This window comes from Lichenostomus cassidix, chromosome 4 (genome assembly GCF_008360975.1).
Source record: "Lichenostomus cassidix isolate B80296 chromosome 4, HeHo_3.0, whole genome shotgun sequence".
Classification (NCBI taxonomy): Eukaryota; Metazoa; Chordata; class Aves; order Passeriformes; family Meliphagidae; genus Lichenostomus; species Lichenostomus cassidix.
In genome coordinates, this window is record NC_139484.1 from 11,913,549 (window position 1) to 11,931,653 (window position 18,105).

Genomic DNA, 18,105 nt, shown 5'->3' on the forward strand with positions numbered 1-18,105 from the left:
TTGACTTAAATAGGGTGATGATACTCTTGATCATTCCTGTAAGTATATTGTATTCACTATGTCAAACGTGAAGCTGGAGAAGAATTCTCTATTTAAACAGAGATCTCGTATTTTTTATGTCGCAGTTACCCTTCTCCAAAGCACTTCCTGTTTTCTTAGACTTGAGTGTTCCAGACTATTAAAAGGTGACACAAAACAGTGATCTGGACATGAAGAGTTGCCGTAGAGCCTGTAGTTTCATTTTTTTTTTTTTTTTTGGTGTGTGATTTGGGTTTTTGCTTGTTTTTGCTAAGAAAAAACATGGCAATGTGCTGTTACTGTCTTTTGACAGAACTGCTCATAACTGAGTGATTCATATATCTCAATAGGTTATGGAAGTAAAAATTCGGAAGTTAGAAAATGTAATAAATGAAGTAGGAGAAAGTGTCAAAGAGAAAGATGACAGGATAAACAAGTTACAAGCACAGATCAGAGCAAGAACAGAGACAAGTGAGCTCATCCAATTGCAAGCCAGACTGAATGAGATGGATAATTGCCTCAAGACTGCCTTAACAGAAAATCGGAGTCTTCAGGTATGAGCAAAATACTTCACTCTTCTCTTTCTCCCCGATGAAGACACAGAGCATGCTTGACAACAGTTGTAGGTGAAACTGTAGCTCTCTATAGTCAATGTGTTTGTTCTGTATGGCATTCCTGGAGTGAAACACTCCACTTTCCTGTTTAGCAGGCAATTTCACATTCTACCAGTGCAACCTTCAGTGGCGGCATTCGGAACCCATGTTACAATACTAGAAATTTCATGTGTCACTTGTATGTGATGCATTTCCAAAGCATTTTAAACATTTTAAAACTTTTAAACTGAAGCAGGAACTGTTTATTCAATGTAATATATTTGGGCTCTACTTTAAAATTCCCAGATTTATATCTGCACAGAAGTCAGTAAAATTTGCTAAAATATGACTGTATGTAATACACGAGAGTAGGATACCAACTCCTACTATAGTGCTGGTTGGTAATGTGGGTCACCTTAGTGAAAAATAACTTCCTGCTCCTGGTCTTGTCCTGCAAAATCTAGCAGGTCATAGTAAAGACACAAGATAAACAACCCTTAATTTCATGGCTACGGAACAAGCTCTTATTTGTGCTAAATATTTTATTTTCAGGCAAAATTAGATAAAGGTGCTGAGTTGTACAAAGAAGAAATTGACCATCTCAAAACACAGTTGGTCAAATGTGATCTGGAAAGAATGAAACAATCCAACTCCTTTGAAGTGAAGTAAGTTCAAGTTTTATCTTCTTAAGATTCTCAATACTTTATTCTTAGCTTCTATTTCTCTCTTTATTTTTCCCACATAGTAAGAAGTAAGCATTCAGTTTGAGGTGTTGTAAGCTTTTACTGTAGTTAGAGAAAGTAAAATCTATATGCACCTTGGGTTGCTTACAAAACTCCTTCCCCATACACCCACCAAAATTTCTCAACCATAAATGAAATAACTGCTCTGACAAAAGAAGGCAAGGGGAAAGCAATAATTGAAAGCACTCTCTAGTTCACCAGGTAGAAGGGATGCACCAAAAATAATTAGTCCAACTTTTGAGTGCACTTTACCTAAAATCTCACTGACAACCATGTTCATGTAGATTTTCTTGTATAACTTGGGTGTGTCTCCTATTTGATAGCTCATTGGAATTTAGCTTCAACTGTAATAACTATTAAACTGAGGTTTTCTGGTTTTTATTTTTCCTCCCTCCCTTCCTGCCTCATACAGACTTGCTAATTATAAAGCCCTTGCAGAACACCGAGAACAACAGTTAACAAAGCTAAAAGAAGAACTGAGAAGAGTACACCAAGAACACGATGTTACTGGTAAATTCAAGACAAATAGAAGGGACTCTCTCATCTTAAACATTGAGTTTTGAGGTTATAAGGTTGAAGATCAGATCAAGATGCAGGTCTTGTACCTCAAGGGGTGGGAGGAGAATTGGGTGCATTGGAAGATGAGATGGAAAGTAGATTATATTAGCTGCCTATAAACTGCATTAGAATCACAACAGTTCTTGTGTTTTTCTCCAGCCACGTTTGCACTTGTGGAGGGGTAAGCTGCAGTGGTGGTAGCTCATCTTGCCACTTTTTCCTTGACATATGAATACCTAGTTCAAATCAAACCTATGACATACCTGAAACAGTTTGACCTCTAAATGGCCCAGTGAAGAATCTTTCATGTTTCTTAATATCTGCCTGGCAGTCTAAATACTGGGAGGTGTGTTTCATGTGGAAAAAAGAATAACTGTTGTAATAGCACTTGTAACCCAGTGAGGTTTCACATATAAGACCACAAGAAGGAGTAGGCAAAAAAAATATATTGGTTTTAAACACTCTCCAGACAATGCACACATATATGTATAAAACTGTTTTCTAGTGCTGAAAGAAGCAGATCCTCAGCAATCCCAAAAAGCCCTTACTTGTGGTGGTGGCAGTGGTATTGTGCAGAGCACACAAATACTTGTTCTAAAATCTGAACAAGCTAAGCTACAGAAGGAGAACTTGCACCTGAAGAAACAAAATGACCTTCTACTAAGGCAAGTGGAAAGCTGACTAGCAGCAGTTCAAATTATTTGTTGTATTTAACTATGTGCATCATTACTGTTTCTATCTGTAGAATTGAGTAACCATTAATTTTAGATTTCACATCATAAACTTTTATTTAAGGCTAGCATTTCATGGCTTGTAGTCATAAAGGCCTTTTGAACTTTAAATTGCGTACTTTTATAAGAATCTTTTAAATGCTGGAAGATACACTTGAATTGTATGTTAAAAGAAATTTCAGCTTAAAAAGAGTTCCTCTGAATCCAAGATACACAGCTATTGTATTGCCATGTCTGTGGTATGTCATCTGGAAATACAGGAATTGTCTGTCCTTCGGGAATTTTTCCTTAAAGGTACTGCTTTAGGTTTTTCTTACTTAAGTGCTGGAGTTTTTTTCTTTGCAGTGATGAACTTCAACTGAAAGAGGAGCTTAGGAAATGGAAAGAGAGAGCACTAAAATGGAGAGAACGATCTTCAAGAGAAACTACTCGAGACACAATACCAAAGTCTCCTAAGAAGACAGTGTCACATTTCTTTAAAGAGCAAATGCCTTCACCTGCCAAGGAAACTGTTTCTCAGGAAACAGTGACTCAGGACCTGTCAAAGCCTCTGACTTGTCCAACAAATTTCTTTGATAATTCCAACTTGGGTGTGCTAACAGGTACGTAACACAGTGGTAGTGTCCTATAAAGATTTGGAGATGCAAAATGTAATTTACCCTGAGTTGTGGGTAAATGCTGTACTTATATATTCAGACCTGAAACTTGCATGGTAACAGTTTTCTTGAATGGTTTGTCATCTGCCTGTTGAAAAGCTGACCATCTGAGCTGTGCACCTTCTGCATGCTCTACAGAAGAATATACAAACTTTTTTTTTCCTTTTCTGCGGTGGAAGTGTTCATGAGGGACTTTTAAAGTGAATCAGCAAAATATGGTTATTAGATAGTGGGGCTCTAAAATGTTTTGCTTTTTAACTTTACATTGGTTAAGCACAGACTTCTGGTAAAACTATATAAAGTTAAGTGCTGGTTAATTTTTTTCTGAAGGTTTTCTAGATGGTAGACTTTAGTCTTTGATGATAATTTCTGTTCCTCAGCCCCACTTCAGACTTCTTATAGCTGGCCTGCTGATTTTAGTGATCTACTGCCCTCATGAGTACACTTGTTTCTCACAGCATTCAGATTGCCCCAGCAGACATGCCAAAGAGTTAGCCAGTTTTTGAGGTATTAATAGCAGACTTCCAGAAAGAACAAGATGCATTGCTGTCTTTGTGATGGCCAGCTTGGTAATTGCACAGCTTTCCTCACAATACAAAGCTCCTCAGAGGGAAGCTTTGATAGCTGGCATATAAAACACTAGACAGGTTAAATCACTGTATTCCTGCTGCTTGTCTAACTGAGAAAAGCTTTAATGTTCTTGTCTTTTGTACAGATACACGACCTGCGGGCACAGAGTCCACAGAAGAACATCTTAAGCACTTGTTTGGGACTTCAGACAAAGATAAAGCCCCTGATTGTAGCACCCAGTAAAGATGCTCTGTTGTAAGCTGCCATTGCAGTGGCTACAGCCAGAATCTGCATACACACAAAAAACCTGCTACAGGTTAAAAGCCATCAGCCTCTTCTATCTTTGCTGTCTTGGAGTTGCTACTTCCCATAACTGGGAAAGCTGGAATATGGAGACAAAAATGGAAAACCAGACATGTTGCCCCAGAACCTGCTAATCTGCTGATGTTCTACTTTGATGTTTTGATGTGGGTTTTTTTGATGGCAAAAAAAAACGAAATGCGTTGAAGAAAAAAATGGAAAAAGGCATAGAACACAAACTAATCTACTGTGAAACTTCTCAGTCTCCAACTTTTCATTATGTCATTCCTAAAACAGCCCTTTTCTGGGGTGTTGATATTTGTATCTTCAGAGTGCTGTTAACTTGGGAAGAAATATTCTTTTTGGGTTTTACCATGTGATTTTTATACCATGCTTTCTTTAAGCCCACAGAAACTGCATTTTCACCATGATCTTGACCTCTTTGGACACTGCAGCCAAAGTTACTAATCTTGTTTGTAGAGCACACAATCAAGGGTTCCTCTTAAACTCCTTAAATGTTTCTGCAGCTCAGCCAATTATGGTGCTGTGAGTAACTTTGAATTTTGCATCATTTTTCAATATACCTCTCAGAAGTTGTGTATTGGAGTTTCTTTCATATTAAGCAATGGACTTAACACTCTTCTGCTTCTCTAGCGAATGGAAAACAAACCAGATCATGGGGGCAGGATGGACTTTCTTATTAACCTACTTACCTGTATTGTGAGACCTACTTTTTTGTGTGTTTCATATAAAAAACTTTATTTTAACAATAAACTTTAATGTGTTAAATATGTAAAAATGTTTTTGCTGTTAACCTGTGCTATGATCCAAGGATGTTGATTACATTCAGTGTCTGAATGTTACCAAATGATTATCTTTTGTACTGATTTCACCACTTCCATCATTATGCCTCTTGTCTGTCCTTCATAACCTTCTGCCACAATTGCTTGTGAAGAAGTTTACTGTTGCACAAGTCTGCCATCAGAGTTTTGTTTAATTCCTTGAGTCTGTCAGAAAATGGTTGAAGTCTAAAACATAGATCCTCCTCCCTTTCCTCCCTCCCACACTGTCCACTGCCAGTTAAACAGGAATTTGGCACTCAAAACCTGAGATCAACTCTATTAAGGATGAAATCATCATCATGATATGAGAAAGTCATACATAAGAAAGATACCTGCATCAAAGGCATCATCCTTATTTTATAGGAATAAAGCTCTCAGTGATGCTAGGTCTTGTTTGGGTCACCCAAACTGACAAACAAATGGCTACACTGACATGTTCCTGAGCATTCAGCAGTTACTGGAATTTTGGAGAGTCACACAACGATTACTTATCTGATGGAGGTACTTCTTGAATAAAAAACCAACCTTCTATTTACCTCAAATGGCTGAAAACTGCCAACTACTGTTAACCACTAAAATCTGCAGGCATTTATCTCAGTCTCTGGCCTGGAATGTGTTTTGGGAAGCTTCTAGAAGCATGATGAGCCAAAAATATACAGGTTCTAAATACCATTACAGAGTTGAGCACTGCAATGTCTTCTTTCTGACCACAGCCATAGGTATATATTTTCTGACAGGGATAAATGCAAAGTGCTGGTGTGTTTGTGATGGCTTTTTTTTTTTTTTTTTTTTTGGCTAGTTGGTTGGGAGTTTTTTGGATTTGTTTTGGGTTGGGTTTTTGTTTGGTTTGATTTGTTACTTACTTCCCACTACAATGAAAGATTTCCTTTTTGGCTACCAGGATTTTGGTGTTCTAATAAATTAATTACACTGACTTTTTTTTCCAGAAGGGGGAAGGGAGGTGAATATATAGATCTACCTCTTTCACATGAAATTTCCAGTGGGTTTTTTTTTCCTAATTATTGCTTGCTTGGAACATTTGTAGGTCTGGTGATTGAACTAAAAAAAGCAGAAACTTATTGCAACAAGTTTGTCTGAATTTGAGTGGCAAAAGCGTAGGGGCAGAAGGATTAATGCTTTCAGAAAATTCAGTCATTAAAGATTTTGTTTACTGGGGAGCTGATTTAGAAAGCCTTAAAAGCTATCATGGTTTAGCAAAAAAGATAAACTGAACTTTTGTGTATGTGTGTCCCAGTTTATCCACCGAAGTGGCTTTTCTGAGGACAAACTAAGTGCAGGTTAGGCAGCCCACCAAATTTCTTAATAATACTATCAGGTAGGTTTAAATCTGGTGTGAGCTTATAGCTAAATTAGTTTGTCCTAGAATTTTCCAGTCTAATGATATTAATTCTGCTTCAATATATGCAAGTTAAACCACTAGAAATAGAAGATACGTTGGTAAATCATCAGTATAACAACAACAAAAAAATAACCACATAAGGTTGTCCTGGCTGGGAATTTGATCGTTTATATTGCAAAAAGAGATTACTTGAAAAAACGTGTTTGTGGCCTTTTTTGGTGGGAATCCTATCGATCTCTTGAATTCTCTTGGGAACAAGGTCAGCTAATGCTGGTGATCCTTTTGTGTCCTTTCCTGTGCAGGAGAAAAATCACACTTTTTAAAATCCTGAGTTTCACTAGATGGCAGCATCTCAATGTTTCAACAGGAAATTACGTTCTTATAGCGAAACTTAGTGGTTGGACTACAAATCCCAAGAAGCACGGTAGAAAAAAAACTGTAGAACTTCCTTTTGTACGAGGGTCAGTAAATATAACAAAGCTGTTTGAGATCTCGGGGTGAGTGACTATATTAATATTTATTTGTGAATGCTTCACAGTATCGGTATGGCAAATGTTCATAAAACCTGATATTAGATTGAAAAATGTATTTATAATGCATTTTGCTTCCCACATGTTAAGGTGATTTGGGGAAGTATTTGAACTGATCCAGGTGGCTTTTGGAAAGAAAAGAATTTTTCCACTACGTTGCTTCAGAAGTCTGATTTGTTGAATCTATGACCTTCGGGAAAACACTTTTGCTGCAACTTTTGTCAGGAAAAATATCTAGCAAAACATAATTTCTGATCAAAACAAGAGAAATTAGTAATTTATTCAAAATGTAGGACACTAAATTCAACTCAGTAATCTGAGTTACAGCATGGATATGAGCACCGCTAGAGGATAGCGTTGGCTGCTAACATAGGGAAGATTATGGCACCTTTATCTTAAATTTTCCAATGAAGTACTTAGTGTGTTGGATTTATGTGTATATTTAAAGACTTTGTGTTCTTAGGATACCTTTTTACACTCATATCTACATAGATGAAGTTGTTCAGGGGACTATGAAAATGCAGGAGTTTTGCTTATGGGGAACCCAATTAACATACTCCAGATACTGCACTGTGACTGGAACACAGCCACCTCACTTTTTAGGAAATTGTTTGAAACATCCTATTAAGTAATTTTTTCCTTAAATAACCAAAAATCTGTAGGAATGAGAGGATGGCATTGGTTTTTACCTTGTTTGTCTGCATTTTTGCATGCTGTATTTTGTTAAACCTAACACAGCATTTGAACATGTGTGCTGGCGCAGAAGAGGGCTGTATTTTGCCTTTTGGCTGCTCCATACAGACTCAGGCAACAGCTCCTGGAGGTTCCCTACTGCCCTAAGCATGCCCAAAGTTCCCTGAGAAGAGGGAACAAGAAGCAAGATGGGCAGCTTCATTCTCCCCACCCCACCCTCCTGCTTTGTTGGGGCTGGGAATCTGCTGTGCTGGAAGATTCCTAAGACAACTGCCAGACAGCAAGGTCCAGGGTATTGTGTGGAATTTATTGCAGTAAAGGAAGTTGAAGAGTCTAGTTTGAGAGAAACAGAAGACAGACCTGCTTTCTGAGAACACCATGGGCAGTGGAAACACTAGATTACAAACTACTGTACTACTGTTTCATCTTGGCTTTTTTTTTTTTTTTTTGCCTGTTTAACAAAAAATTTGAGCTCAGAAGCTTACCTTCTGAGTGTAAATGCCTTTTGATTGCTTGAGGTCCTCATGTGTAACTAAACAACTGGATAACTGAGGGTCACATTGCAGCCAAACAGGACAATTGTGATGCAGAGATACACTCTGGATCATGTCTAGTTTTGGGAACGTGTTTGCATCTGATTGCCAGGGGGTGGTGTTGGCTCATGTTTTTGTTAAATTTCTGTGACATCCTGTGCCTGCACAGCTCAGCACCATGGGGCGGCTGGATGGGAAGATCATCCTGTTGTCTGCGGCAGCACAGGGCATTGGCCAAGCAGCTGCTATCGTAAGTTGGAAAATGAAAGTTCTGCTGTGCCTATGCAAGGTCTCTAATGCTAGCTTGTCCAATGATACCTCCAGCAAACCAGTTCTTGAATTAATAAACCACAGATGAAGCCAGGACTATGCAGTGAAAATAATCAGGGAATAATGTAGCCACTCTGCTGTATCATGCAGGCTTTGTGCTGTTTGAATTTATGAAAATCTTCAGCTCAGTGGAGATGTTAGACAAGGTTATGAACAAGATTTGAGAACAGCTGTAACTGCTTTTCTAACAATATATGGTTGATACTGTCTGTACCTTTTATCCAATATCTCTGCTGCCTTTTACTGGGAGAAAATATAGATGATACAGGAATATTTCCTGGTCTAAGGCTGGATACTGTGAGGATTCCTTACAGTAAAGCCAAGGTATTTTACTGATATTCATGGTTGACATAACCAAGTCTACATGATATTAACAACAGAGCTACAGCATTGTTCACAGTTAGCAACTGTAAGAAATCCGTTAGAAATCTTGTTTGATTACTGTTAAACAGAATTCAAGATATGCATTAACTTTCCAGTTAGCTTATAACTCCTTTTGACCAGTTCTTCTCCCTCTACTTCCCTTCTCATGGCAAATAAGAAACCCAGTAATCTCATTATCTCTGTAAAGTGATCAGCAACTCAGGAAAAGATCCTGTGGGATTTTTGCCAGACTAGTTAGTTTCTCGTGCATGTGGTTAAGAACACAGAAGACTGCTGCTCTTGGCTCTTACATAAATCACTTGATCCAAGGAGCAGGTGATCTTCCTGATGATTTCACTCTGTAAATACCCAACAAGCTGTGGAAGGTTGGTATATTTAATGCCACTATCCTCTTAAGCTGCACTTGAGACACTTCTTTTGAAGAACAGGGACTACAGTCCAATATACTAGAATACTTTGAACAGAGTTTACTTTGTTGGTTGTTGATTTATCAGTAATCACAATACAAAGAAAGGGTTTTGAGGAAACCATCAAGAATGAAGCCTCGTGTTTCTGGTTAAATATCAAAAGTCATGCTGCTTTTAATATTGTTCTATTATTTGGATGCAAATGATTTTGTTTAAAAAATCCTGGTTTATGAATTCTGCCTTTACATGTCAAATTTCATAACTTTAGTTAAATCTAGCAATACAGACAATCCTAGCCCTATATTTATAATGTGCTTACTAGTGCCTCTAATAAGGGCAATAATAATATCCACTATCTTAGTCTGGTTACTGTTCTTATACTTTATTTATGGATTCCTTACTTTAGGGAAAACACCTTAAATCTGTCTTACCAGGCATAGCTACATAGTTGTAACTATATCACAGGATGTGTGGAACCCCCTGATATGCCCAGAATGAAAAGTGAAAGATCAGCTGCCTTCACCCAGCTTCTGTTTCAAGCTAAAAAGGACCTGAGAAGAAAACAGATTTTATTTCTGGTACCATCTGGAATATCTAAATATAAACTACTTCTCTCCTATTCTCCAGGCTTTTGCTAAAGAAGGAGCCAAAGTCATTGCTACAGACATCAATGAGTCTAAACTGCAAGAACTGGGGAAATATCCAGGTAAATGGCCTACAGCAGTTAGTTCAGCTGCTACAAGTTTTGCTATAGGCTGTCTGAAACACCATTTGAGGATAGGAAAACTTCAAAAGGCCAGAAAAAAAGGAAAATAGACAGACAAATTCTTTAGATGTTGGCATTGCTTTATTCTGTGGTGTGAAACAGAGATTTTGCATGTAAAATACTGCAACATCAGCGTATCAGAGTATTATTCCAGCTGTGTGGAATAACAAAGTTTGTTGTGTCACAGAAGAAGTTGGTATTTGTTTCCCAGAATAGGATCCATTTCAGTTACCTTTTGGCATCACTAGGCTCATCATCAAGTGCATCACTCTAGAAGGCATGGAATGCTTTTCAGGATCAGGAGAGCATCCCACTATACGAGACAGTAGGCCTAGTGTCTTGCCTTCTATGGTCTATATTTAACTGTCCTTCTAATGCATTCCTTACTGTCTTATAGAATCCATATGCCTTCAGAAATTTGATTCCAGCAATACTAGATATGCCTATTTAGTTTGCACAAACATTCAGGCCTGAAGGTTGCTTTTCTACTGACACCACAGGAACAGGCTTCAAGGAGCAGGTTTTGCATAGCTGTGTTTTTAATCACAAGTGACACAAGGGGGACGTTTTACAATAAAAATTATTTTTTCAATATTGAAATAAAAAATAAGACTTGGATGTATTTTACAATGGAAAATGCTTCTAACTTAATTTGAGAGAAGAAAGTGGATTTAATGAATTCCTACTACAGGGTGACAGTAAAATACACAAAACCACAGCTGGCACAGCTTTTAATGTGAATGTGTGGAGTTCACCATGAGCTATCCCTTTGTAATTCTTTGGGATCTTTAGGGCTTTTCAGGTTCTTTCTGAGGTTGTTTGGGAAAGTGTTGCATTTCTTCCCTCTGCTAGTGTGCTGACAAGGAAAGAAATAACATCCCATGTAGTCAGAGCCATTTCCATCCTTTAGACATAAGATTAGTCATACAATTCATCAACACTTGGCACATTGTGGTCTTTGGAATCACCTCTCCTGGATAAAATTCAATGTCATGTTAATCACCAGCCTACAGTCTGATCGAACATTATACACAAATCTCTTCAAAAGTGTCTGTACCATTTAACTAAGGCATGTAAAGCCTATTCACAGACTTGTCATTTTGGCTTCAAAAAAACCAGGTCTTTATCCATTTCAAATCAAATTCTCCTTTAATTTAGACAACACTCAGATGCTTTACAGACAGCTTTTCAGTATTTCATAGAACCATATCTGCTGGGTGGGACTTCTGGAGGCCATGTAGTTCCGTCTGATGCTCAAAGTGGCACAGGTTAGAGCAGGTCACTCAGGGCTGTATTTAATCAAGTTCTCAACATCTCTGAGGATGGAATTTCCTCAATAACCTCTGCAGAACCCTGTTCCAGTGTGACTGCCCTCATGATTTTAATAATTTATACAAAATTATTTTTCCTCATTAATTAAATTACATAAAGCTCATTCATAATATCGATTATGCATGGGAATGTGGTGTGTAATGCTACCGTGAGTGTGTGTGACATATGTGACTAGTTCCAAGTAATTATTATTCTATTATAAGGTGCATGAAAGTTCATTATGATTATATAGGTTCTATAGGTCTTCCTTTTTGAGACTATAGTGGAATTCAAATTTATTTGGAATGTTTTTATGGTAAATTATGCTAGTTCATCTGTTTGTGTCATGCTGTATAACAATTAAAACAGTTGATCCTTTTAATTCTCTCCTGAGATTTTAAATAGCATGACATGCTGTTCCAGTTTATCCCTTGCACTAACTTAATCATTAAGTGTAGCTGTGACTGCACTGAATTTTAAGTGCAATCCTCAGCACATCAGAAAAATAATCAGCTAATCCTTAGTCAAATACATTGAAACAAATACCATGGTTTTTCTAGGCATTCAAATACGGCTTCTGGATGTCACCAAAAAGGAGCAGATAGAAAATCTGGCCAAGGAGATTGAAAAGATTGATGTCCTCTGTAACATTGCAGGGTAACCAGATTCTCTTTGCTACTACTATTTTTCCAGTTTTCCTTGTCCTCCAGAAGTACTTTCTATTACTTCAATGCATTTTATTTCTTATGTTTTAATGGATTTTATACCTTTAATACAAACATGCATGTGTTTTCATCAAAACTGAACTTTTTGTGCACAGCCACATTACCCAGACCAAGATAGAACAGCTCTGGAACTTATGTTTTCCTTGGTCTATGGGCACCCTGTACTGATGGCTTTGGCCTTCCTAGCACAGCAGTCAGCAAAGGCAACAGTCTGCCAGGGCTCTACTTTTTTTTTTTTTTTTTTTTTTCATTTATCTATTTCCAATCATTTTGTTGCACATACTGAGTCTGCTTTGTGCCCTTGATACTTACCAGAAGAAATACACTGCTGCTTGCATTTTTCAAAAGAGCTCTTATCCCTCCTTTTCAAGGTTGGAAAAGTTAACTACTACAAAATAGTAGTGGGAAAAGGGCAATAGAAAGCCACAGAAATATAAACCACAGACTGTAATCCACTTCATGCACTCATTCTAGGTTTGTTCATCATGGAACCATTCTGGACTGTGAGGAGCAAGATTGGGACTTCACGATGAATCTCAATGTTCGCAGCATGTATCTAATGATCAAGACATTCCTTCCAAAGGCAAGGCTTGGTTGCCCATGACAAATAGCCTCTGCTGCATTGTTTAGTGTGTGAGAGACCTAAGTTGTTGCCACTGTGACAATATACAAAATACAAGCATGCAGCTTTGGATAGGGGAGCCCTTAGATTACAGTGATCCTAGTGTAAAACATTCTCTGCATTGCATGATATTTCAAGTAGACAGTTTATCTAAAGGGTATGGTAGAGAAGATTTATTTGGGGAGTTGACCTACATAAACTAGCTAAAATACTTCAGATTTTATGCAGAGCAGTGAGGGAGCCATTGTGATACAGTGCTAACATATTATACTACAGCACACAGCTGCACAATACTACTGGTACAAAATATTTATAAATAATGTATATTAAAGTGAATTTCACACAGCTCTGGAGACTATCTTGTGAAGAAATTCAGGGATGCTGATGCTAACATGCTGATTAGAGCAGAACAATTCAATGACTCCAGCAGCTCAAGGACGCTTCTTGGTTTTGACGTAATAACTAGGTTTGAGTCTGCAAAAACTTGTGGACTGACCAAGGTGTTTGCATTCCCATAAATGCAAAGGCCAGATTTGAAAGCTGTGACCATGACTGGATGACAGCTACTCTTTTCAGTATTGTTCCAGTTCTTTTTGCTTGATTGGTTGGTTTTGTTTGTGGGTAGGTTTTTTCTTAGCTGAACTTAATTTTCAAAGTTTGGGGGTTTTTAACATGATCAGGCATATCAGGTTTTGGGAAGCCTAAAAAGGTCATAACTTAAAGAAATTTGTCTACAATTCACAGATGCTAGAGTATCATGCTTTAGTCTTCTCCAAAACAAGAAGAGTTTGAGTGGGATCAGTGAATTACTGCATTAGTAGATGAGCAGATGTCTATGTAGGGTAACCTACTGTAGTAACAAAGAGGGCAATGATTGAGAGGTGGCTACCTAGGAAAAAAAATCCTGACATGGCTTAAGGAAACTGACTGAGAATTTCAGACTCTTCTTCACTGCTTCCGTCAATGGCACCTACTGCTGCCAATTAAGCTTTGTTACCCTGCATATCAAGTGCATGTAGGGCTGTTCTGTGAGTGGCTGTGGGCTGCTTTGCTGAACCTGCAGATGACAAACAGTTTGCCTTTGAATGACATAAGTACTCTTTTGCAGATGCTTAAACAGAAATCTGGAAATATTATAAATATGTCTTCTGTGGCATCCAGCATCAAAGGTCAGTAGCTTGTTAGAGTTCCTTTTATACATCTTTAAGATGAAGGACATGCAAAATAAATATTGGGCAACTTTGAATTTAGAGGACATTCTAAATTCAAAGCTGGTTCTAAATCCTGTGGAGGGATACAGTTAAGAAAAAAGAGTGAGCACATCAACTCAAACATAAATGCAAGGACACAGATGGAAAATTGCAGAAACTCCAAGATCCTTACCTCTGAGTTTTTTCAATGTTTTGTAGCATCCTTTTTACCAGTTTTATTAACTAAAAAGAAATTATTTCCAGTGATATCTTGCTACGTATATTCTTCAGACAGAATGAAGAAATGACAATTATGGAAGTGCTGTAACTATGCTTTCTAAGGAAGCCTGATCATGACTAACAGATAGGTTTCTGCTGTTCCTAAACCTTTGTTGCTTTGTTACCTTTTCTAGACTAGTCCCCAAACTGATACTATTGAAAGATTTTCTCTGGTGTATACCTAAGCAGAATTCTGGCAGCTGGCATTCTAGCTAGCCTGCTGTTAGAGAGGGGCAGCAGGTGCTACAGGAAATGCTGGAGTCCAGGAGCAGGTGCATATTCAACAAACTTCACCCTTTCTTTTCTTTTTTTCCTTTTAACTATGTTTCTGGGATGCCTTAACATGGCTCTTGTGTTAGGAGTTGTGAACAGGTGTGTCTATAGTACTTCCAAGGCAGCAGTTATTGGGCTGACCAAGGCTGTGGCTGCTGATTTCATTGAACAGGGCATCAGATGCAACTGCATATGTCCTGGTAAGTGTTCTTACATTATTCTGTAAACTAGGAGCAGGTGTTAGAAGCCCAGGTTTTACTTTGGCTTTTTCAACAAAGAACAGGCTTACAAGTGGTAACTAAAGTTACCAGCAGTCTAAAAGAACAGAGCATGCTTGAAAGGCTTAATATAGGAAAATTGTTATTCTGTAGTCAAGCTGTATGTGTAGTCTGATTAACCTAGTACATGCACTTTATATATACATTACACAGTATTTGAATGGTTGTTTTCAAAGATCCAGTCTGGGAAGTTAGAAGCAGGCAAGGGCTAGCTAAGAGTCTAGCCATTGTTTAACCATCTGAAAAGTGTAGAATCTAATTCTCAAAACTCTTGCTTTTTAGTGAAGCTTAAAATTGTGTGCTGTATCAGTAGCTTTGCAGTCTTTCTCCTGAATTATATCATGAAGTTACGCATAGGTGTTAAAACATACAAATACAACAAATAAACTTTTGTCGTGATTACTGATGAAGTTGTTTTTTAACACTGAATTTAAAATTTTGCTTAGGAACTGTTGACACACCATCTTTGCAGGAAAGAATCCAAGCCCGGCCTAACCCAGAGCAGGTGAGATAGCAATTTATTAGCTTGATCACATGTGTATATATATTTAACTCTTGTTAAAAAAGATATATATATATATATAGCTGCACTTCTGTCCATATTCAAGAATGTCCTCAATTTTAGAGTTCCATGGATAACCTAACAGTAGTGTCTCCTTTGATAGTGTGTTGAGCATGTACTCACAGCAGAAGCCTTAAGGCCAGAGCAGAACTGAAGCCTCAGAAGGATACTATTGTTTAGTGAATACAGAGAGTCTCTCATCCATGGAAGCAGCTCCAAAAGTAGATTACAGTATCCAGTGCAAAAGCAGAGGACGTTTTGCATGGTGGCATGTGTCAGCCACAAGGTAGTGCAAAAACATGACAGAAACCGCATTCTGGCCTATGCGTTTCAACATGATTTGGGATGCTTAACCATTCCTATTAGATAATTGCAAGTTCTCATTTGAAGGACCTGGGAATATCTACCACCAGAGGAAGAAGGATTTTATGTTGCCTTTATTCTGGAACTAGAGATTTAGGTGCTGTTTAAAAGTCTCATATTTTTCTTCAACCTGAAATTCACATCACTGTTGATTTTATATTTGTCTAGCTTCAATTGCCTACTCAGTGCACTAAAGAAAGTTATGATTAGAGGCCTGTTTCCAATATCGCTTTGTACATGTCAATAGGCTAAAATAATTGTTTTTTTATTTTTCATATCCCAAATGCTCTTGTATATCCAGGCACTGAAAGACTTTCTAGCCAGACAGAAGACTGGTAGGATGGCTACTGCTGAAGAAGTGGCCCATCTGTTTGTGTACTTGGCTTCTGATGAAGTAATTACAGAACAATAAAATGCTCTGTCACAGGATCCCATGCTACTTTGCTGCTTCACAGTAGAGAGGGTATTTGTTTCAGGACAATTTATATTGTCTTTGAGCTGGATTATTACAAAAATAAAACCCAAATTATGTTATTTTACTGAGTTCAACCTGTGATACAAAAAGTACTCTGAATATTGACAGTGATTGCAAGGCATTTGGTGCCATAGCCTGGTGGTTTCATGTCAACTGAGCAAATGGATTGACCCTAGATCATCCTGAAAGGTAAGAGAAATGGGCTTGTCTGCTTTACCCAGCTTGCCCAATGGCTAGATCATGTTTTAAGGAGGTAGAATTAGTCATCCCCTACCTTTACTATTCAAAGGCAAGTATTGTGTAGAGCTGCTGGAGGTTTTAGCTAACACTCAGGGTGAATCTACCCTTCTAGCATAATGAAAACAACAGCTCCAGTGTGGTTTTTACACACTGATGACCACTGCAAAGACCATCCACACTAATGAGCACATACCAACATTATTTAGGCTGCTATAAATTTATTATGATTCAAAAACTGGACTGGACTCCTCTGGACATGTCCAGCAGTCCTAATGTCCATGTCAAAATACTTTAATGGATTTTAGTTCAGTATTTATGTTGCTATCTATCAGGAATCTCTTTCCCAATTTCATCTTGTTTTCAGTATTTCCATAACACTAATAATTTTTTCCTGTCTGCTGACAGTGTTTTCAACCATGTGTAAATATAATTCCATTTTTTCGATATATTTAGTATGTTTCAGCACTCACATAGGAGAGAATGTCAATAGCTCAGTTGCTTACCCCACTATCTGTATAATTTAAATTTTCAGTTAGGTTCTCTTACAATTATTGGCTGACCTGGTCAGATTCCACTCAGTTGGACAGGGCTAAAAACATCATAGTGTGAGGTGTTTATTCCTGCAGTAAGAGATCTGAAGTCTAGCTCTTGTGAATTTGTACACTCAGGATGCATTCTCACCTTAATTCCTTTAATAATACTTTTGCCACACTTCTTTGAATTAAATAAAAGGCTTCAATTTCTAAGTTTGTTTATATTTAGATATTATATTACTTATTCAGATATTTTTGTAAAACACAAAAAAGTGTATCAAAAGAAAGCAGATTTTTAAACTTAAAGCAAGAATGTTTCTCTATATTTACCATGAAAAATTACTTCAGATTATTGTTTCTTTTTATGTAATTTCAGTCTGCCTATGTGACTGGTAATGAACTAATCATTGATGGAGGATGGAGCTTGTGATTGACTACCTGCAAATGGAAAATCATACCATGAAGGGCAAAAAATGAGGATGGTGTCTTGCAAAGATTAAGATCATGCATGTGATGTCTTTCCAAACAGATTTGCTGCATTGATTTTACTGATTAACTTTTCCTTAAATAGTGAAACATTGGAGTAAAACATACTTCATGTGGCTTCCATTTATGGCAACTCTAAAAACATGGGAGAACAGCAGTTTAATGTTTAAGATTTCAGAAGGCTAAAAATACTATTCAAGGTACAAAATCTGAGTTGTGTTTTAAGCAAATCTGACTGAAAGGAATTAAATACTATCTTTATTCTCAACTTACGAATTATTTGGAAATTAAATATTCCCAATTAGATTTTCATGTACAGGAACTACTACTCAAGGCATTACTCTAGCAGGCATGGATGGGGGCATATGTGAGAGAAGTATTCTTAAACACGTAGTTGGATCTTCATGAATACACTTGACTTGTAGCACAAAAGCAAAAGGAGTGGATTTTGCCACTCTAGATGGAGCCAATATATTCCTCTCCAAAATGATGTACCAATATTAGACAAATTCTGTAAAATTTGTTGCTAGGTGCTACGCTTCGGTGCTCTGTGCCTTATTGTCAAGTACCAATACAGTTCACACTAAAACACAAGGCAAAATTTCTCTGTAAAAGGACTGTTTCTACAAGAGTATGTGTTGATGTTTTTATCGTGATAGCATATGGTAGCTTTGATTCACAAAACAGAAACCTATTATTGTCAAGTTTTGTACTCTGGGGAAAAACATAGGTCCTGACCCAGAGATCTAAGGCA

General features: G+C 37.5%; 2 protein-coding genes across 6 annotated transcripts in view; both read left to right on the forward strand.

Moving 5' to 3' along the window:
* CENPE (centromere protein E) overlaps positions 1-4,968 on the forward strand; it is a 40,697-nt gene extending 35,729 nt beyond the window's left edge. For all 3 annotated transcript variants that reach the window (XM_085057906.1, XM_085057904.1, XM_085057905.1), the window contains 6 exons: positions 369-572; positions 1,164-1,276; positions 1,767-1,864; positions 2,418-2,577; positions 2,989-3,245; positions 4,015-4,968. In XM_085057906.1, coding sequence (XP_084914032.1) covers positions 369-572; positions 1,164-1,276; positions 1,767-1,864; positions 2,418-2,577; positions 2,989-3,245; positions 4,015-4,112 — 930 coding nt within the window. In that variant the 3' untranslated portion in view covers positions 4,113-4,968. The remainder of the gene's footprint in view (positions 1-368; positions 573-1,163; positions 1,277-1,766; positions 1,865-2,417; positions 2,578-2,988; positions 3,246-4,014) is intronic.
* A 1,831-nt stretch (positions 4,969-6,799) lies between these two features.
* On the forward strand, positions 6,800-17,623 carry BDH2 (3-hydroxybutyrate dehydrogenase 2). Of its 3 annotated transcripts, none has more exons than XM_085057910.1 (10): positions 6,800-6,868; positions 8,297-8,377; positions 9,876-9,954; positions 11,886-11,982; positions 12,525-12,633; positions 13,781-13,841; positions 14,501-14,614; positions 15,139-15,197; positions 15,919-16,011; positions 17,242-17,623. In XM_085057910.1, the coding sequence occupies exons 2-10, from the start codon at positions 8,306-8,308 to the stop codon at positions 17,293-17,295; spliced, it is 738 nt and encodes a 245-aa protein (XP_084914036.1). In that variant the 5' UTR covers positions 6,800-6,868; positions 8,297-8,305; the 3' UTR covers positions 17,296-17,623. The 3 variants fall into 3 exon arrangements, with proteins under 3 accessions (XP_084914036.1, XP_084914039.1, XP_084914038.1); XM_085057912.1 differs by having other exon boundaries at positions 6,801-6,872; positions 8,302-8,377; XM_085057913.1 differs by lacking the exon at positions 14,501-14,614.
* The last annotated feature ends 482 nt before the right edge of the window (positions 17,624-18,105 follow it).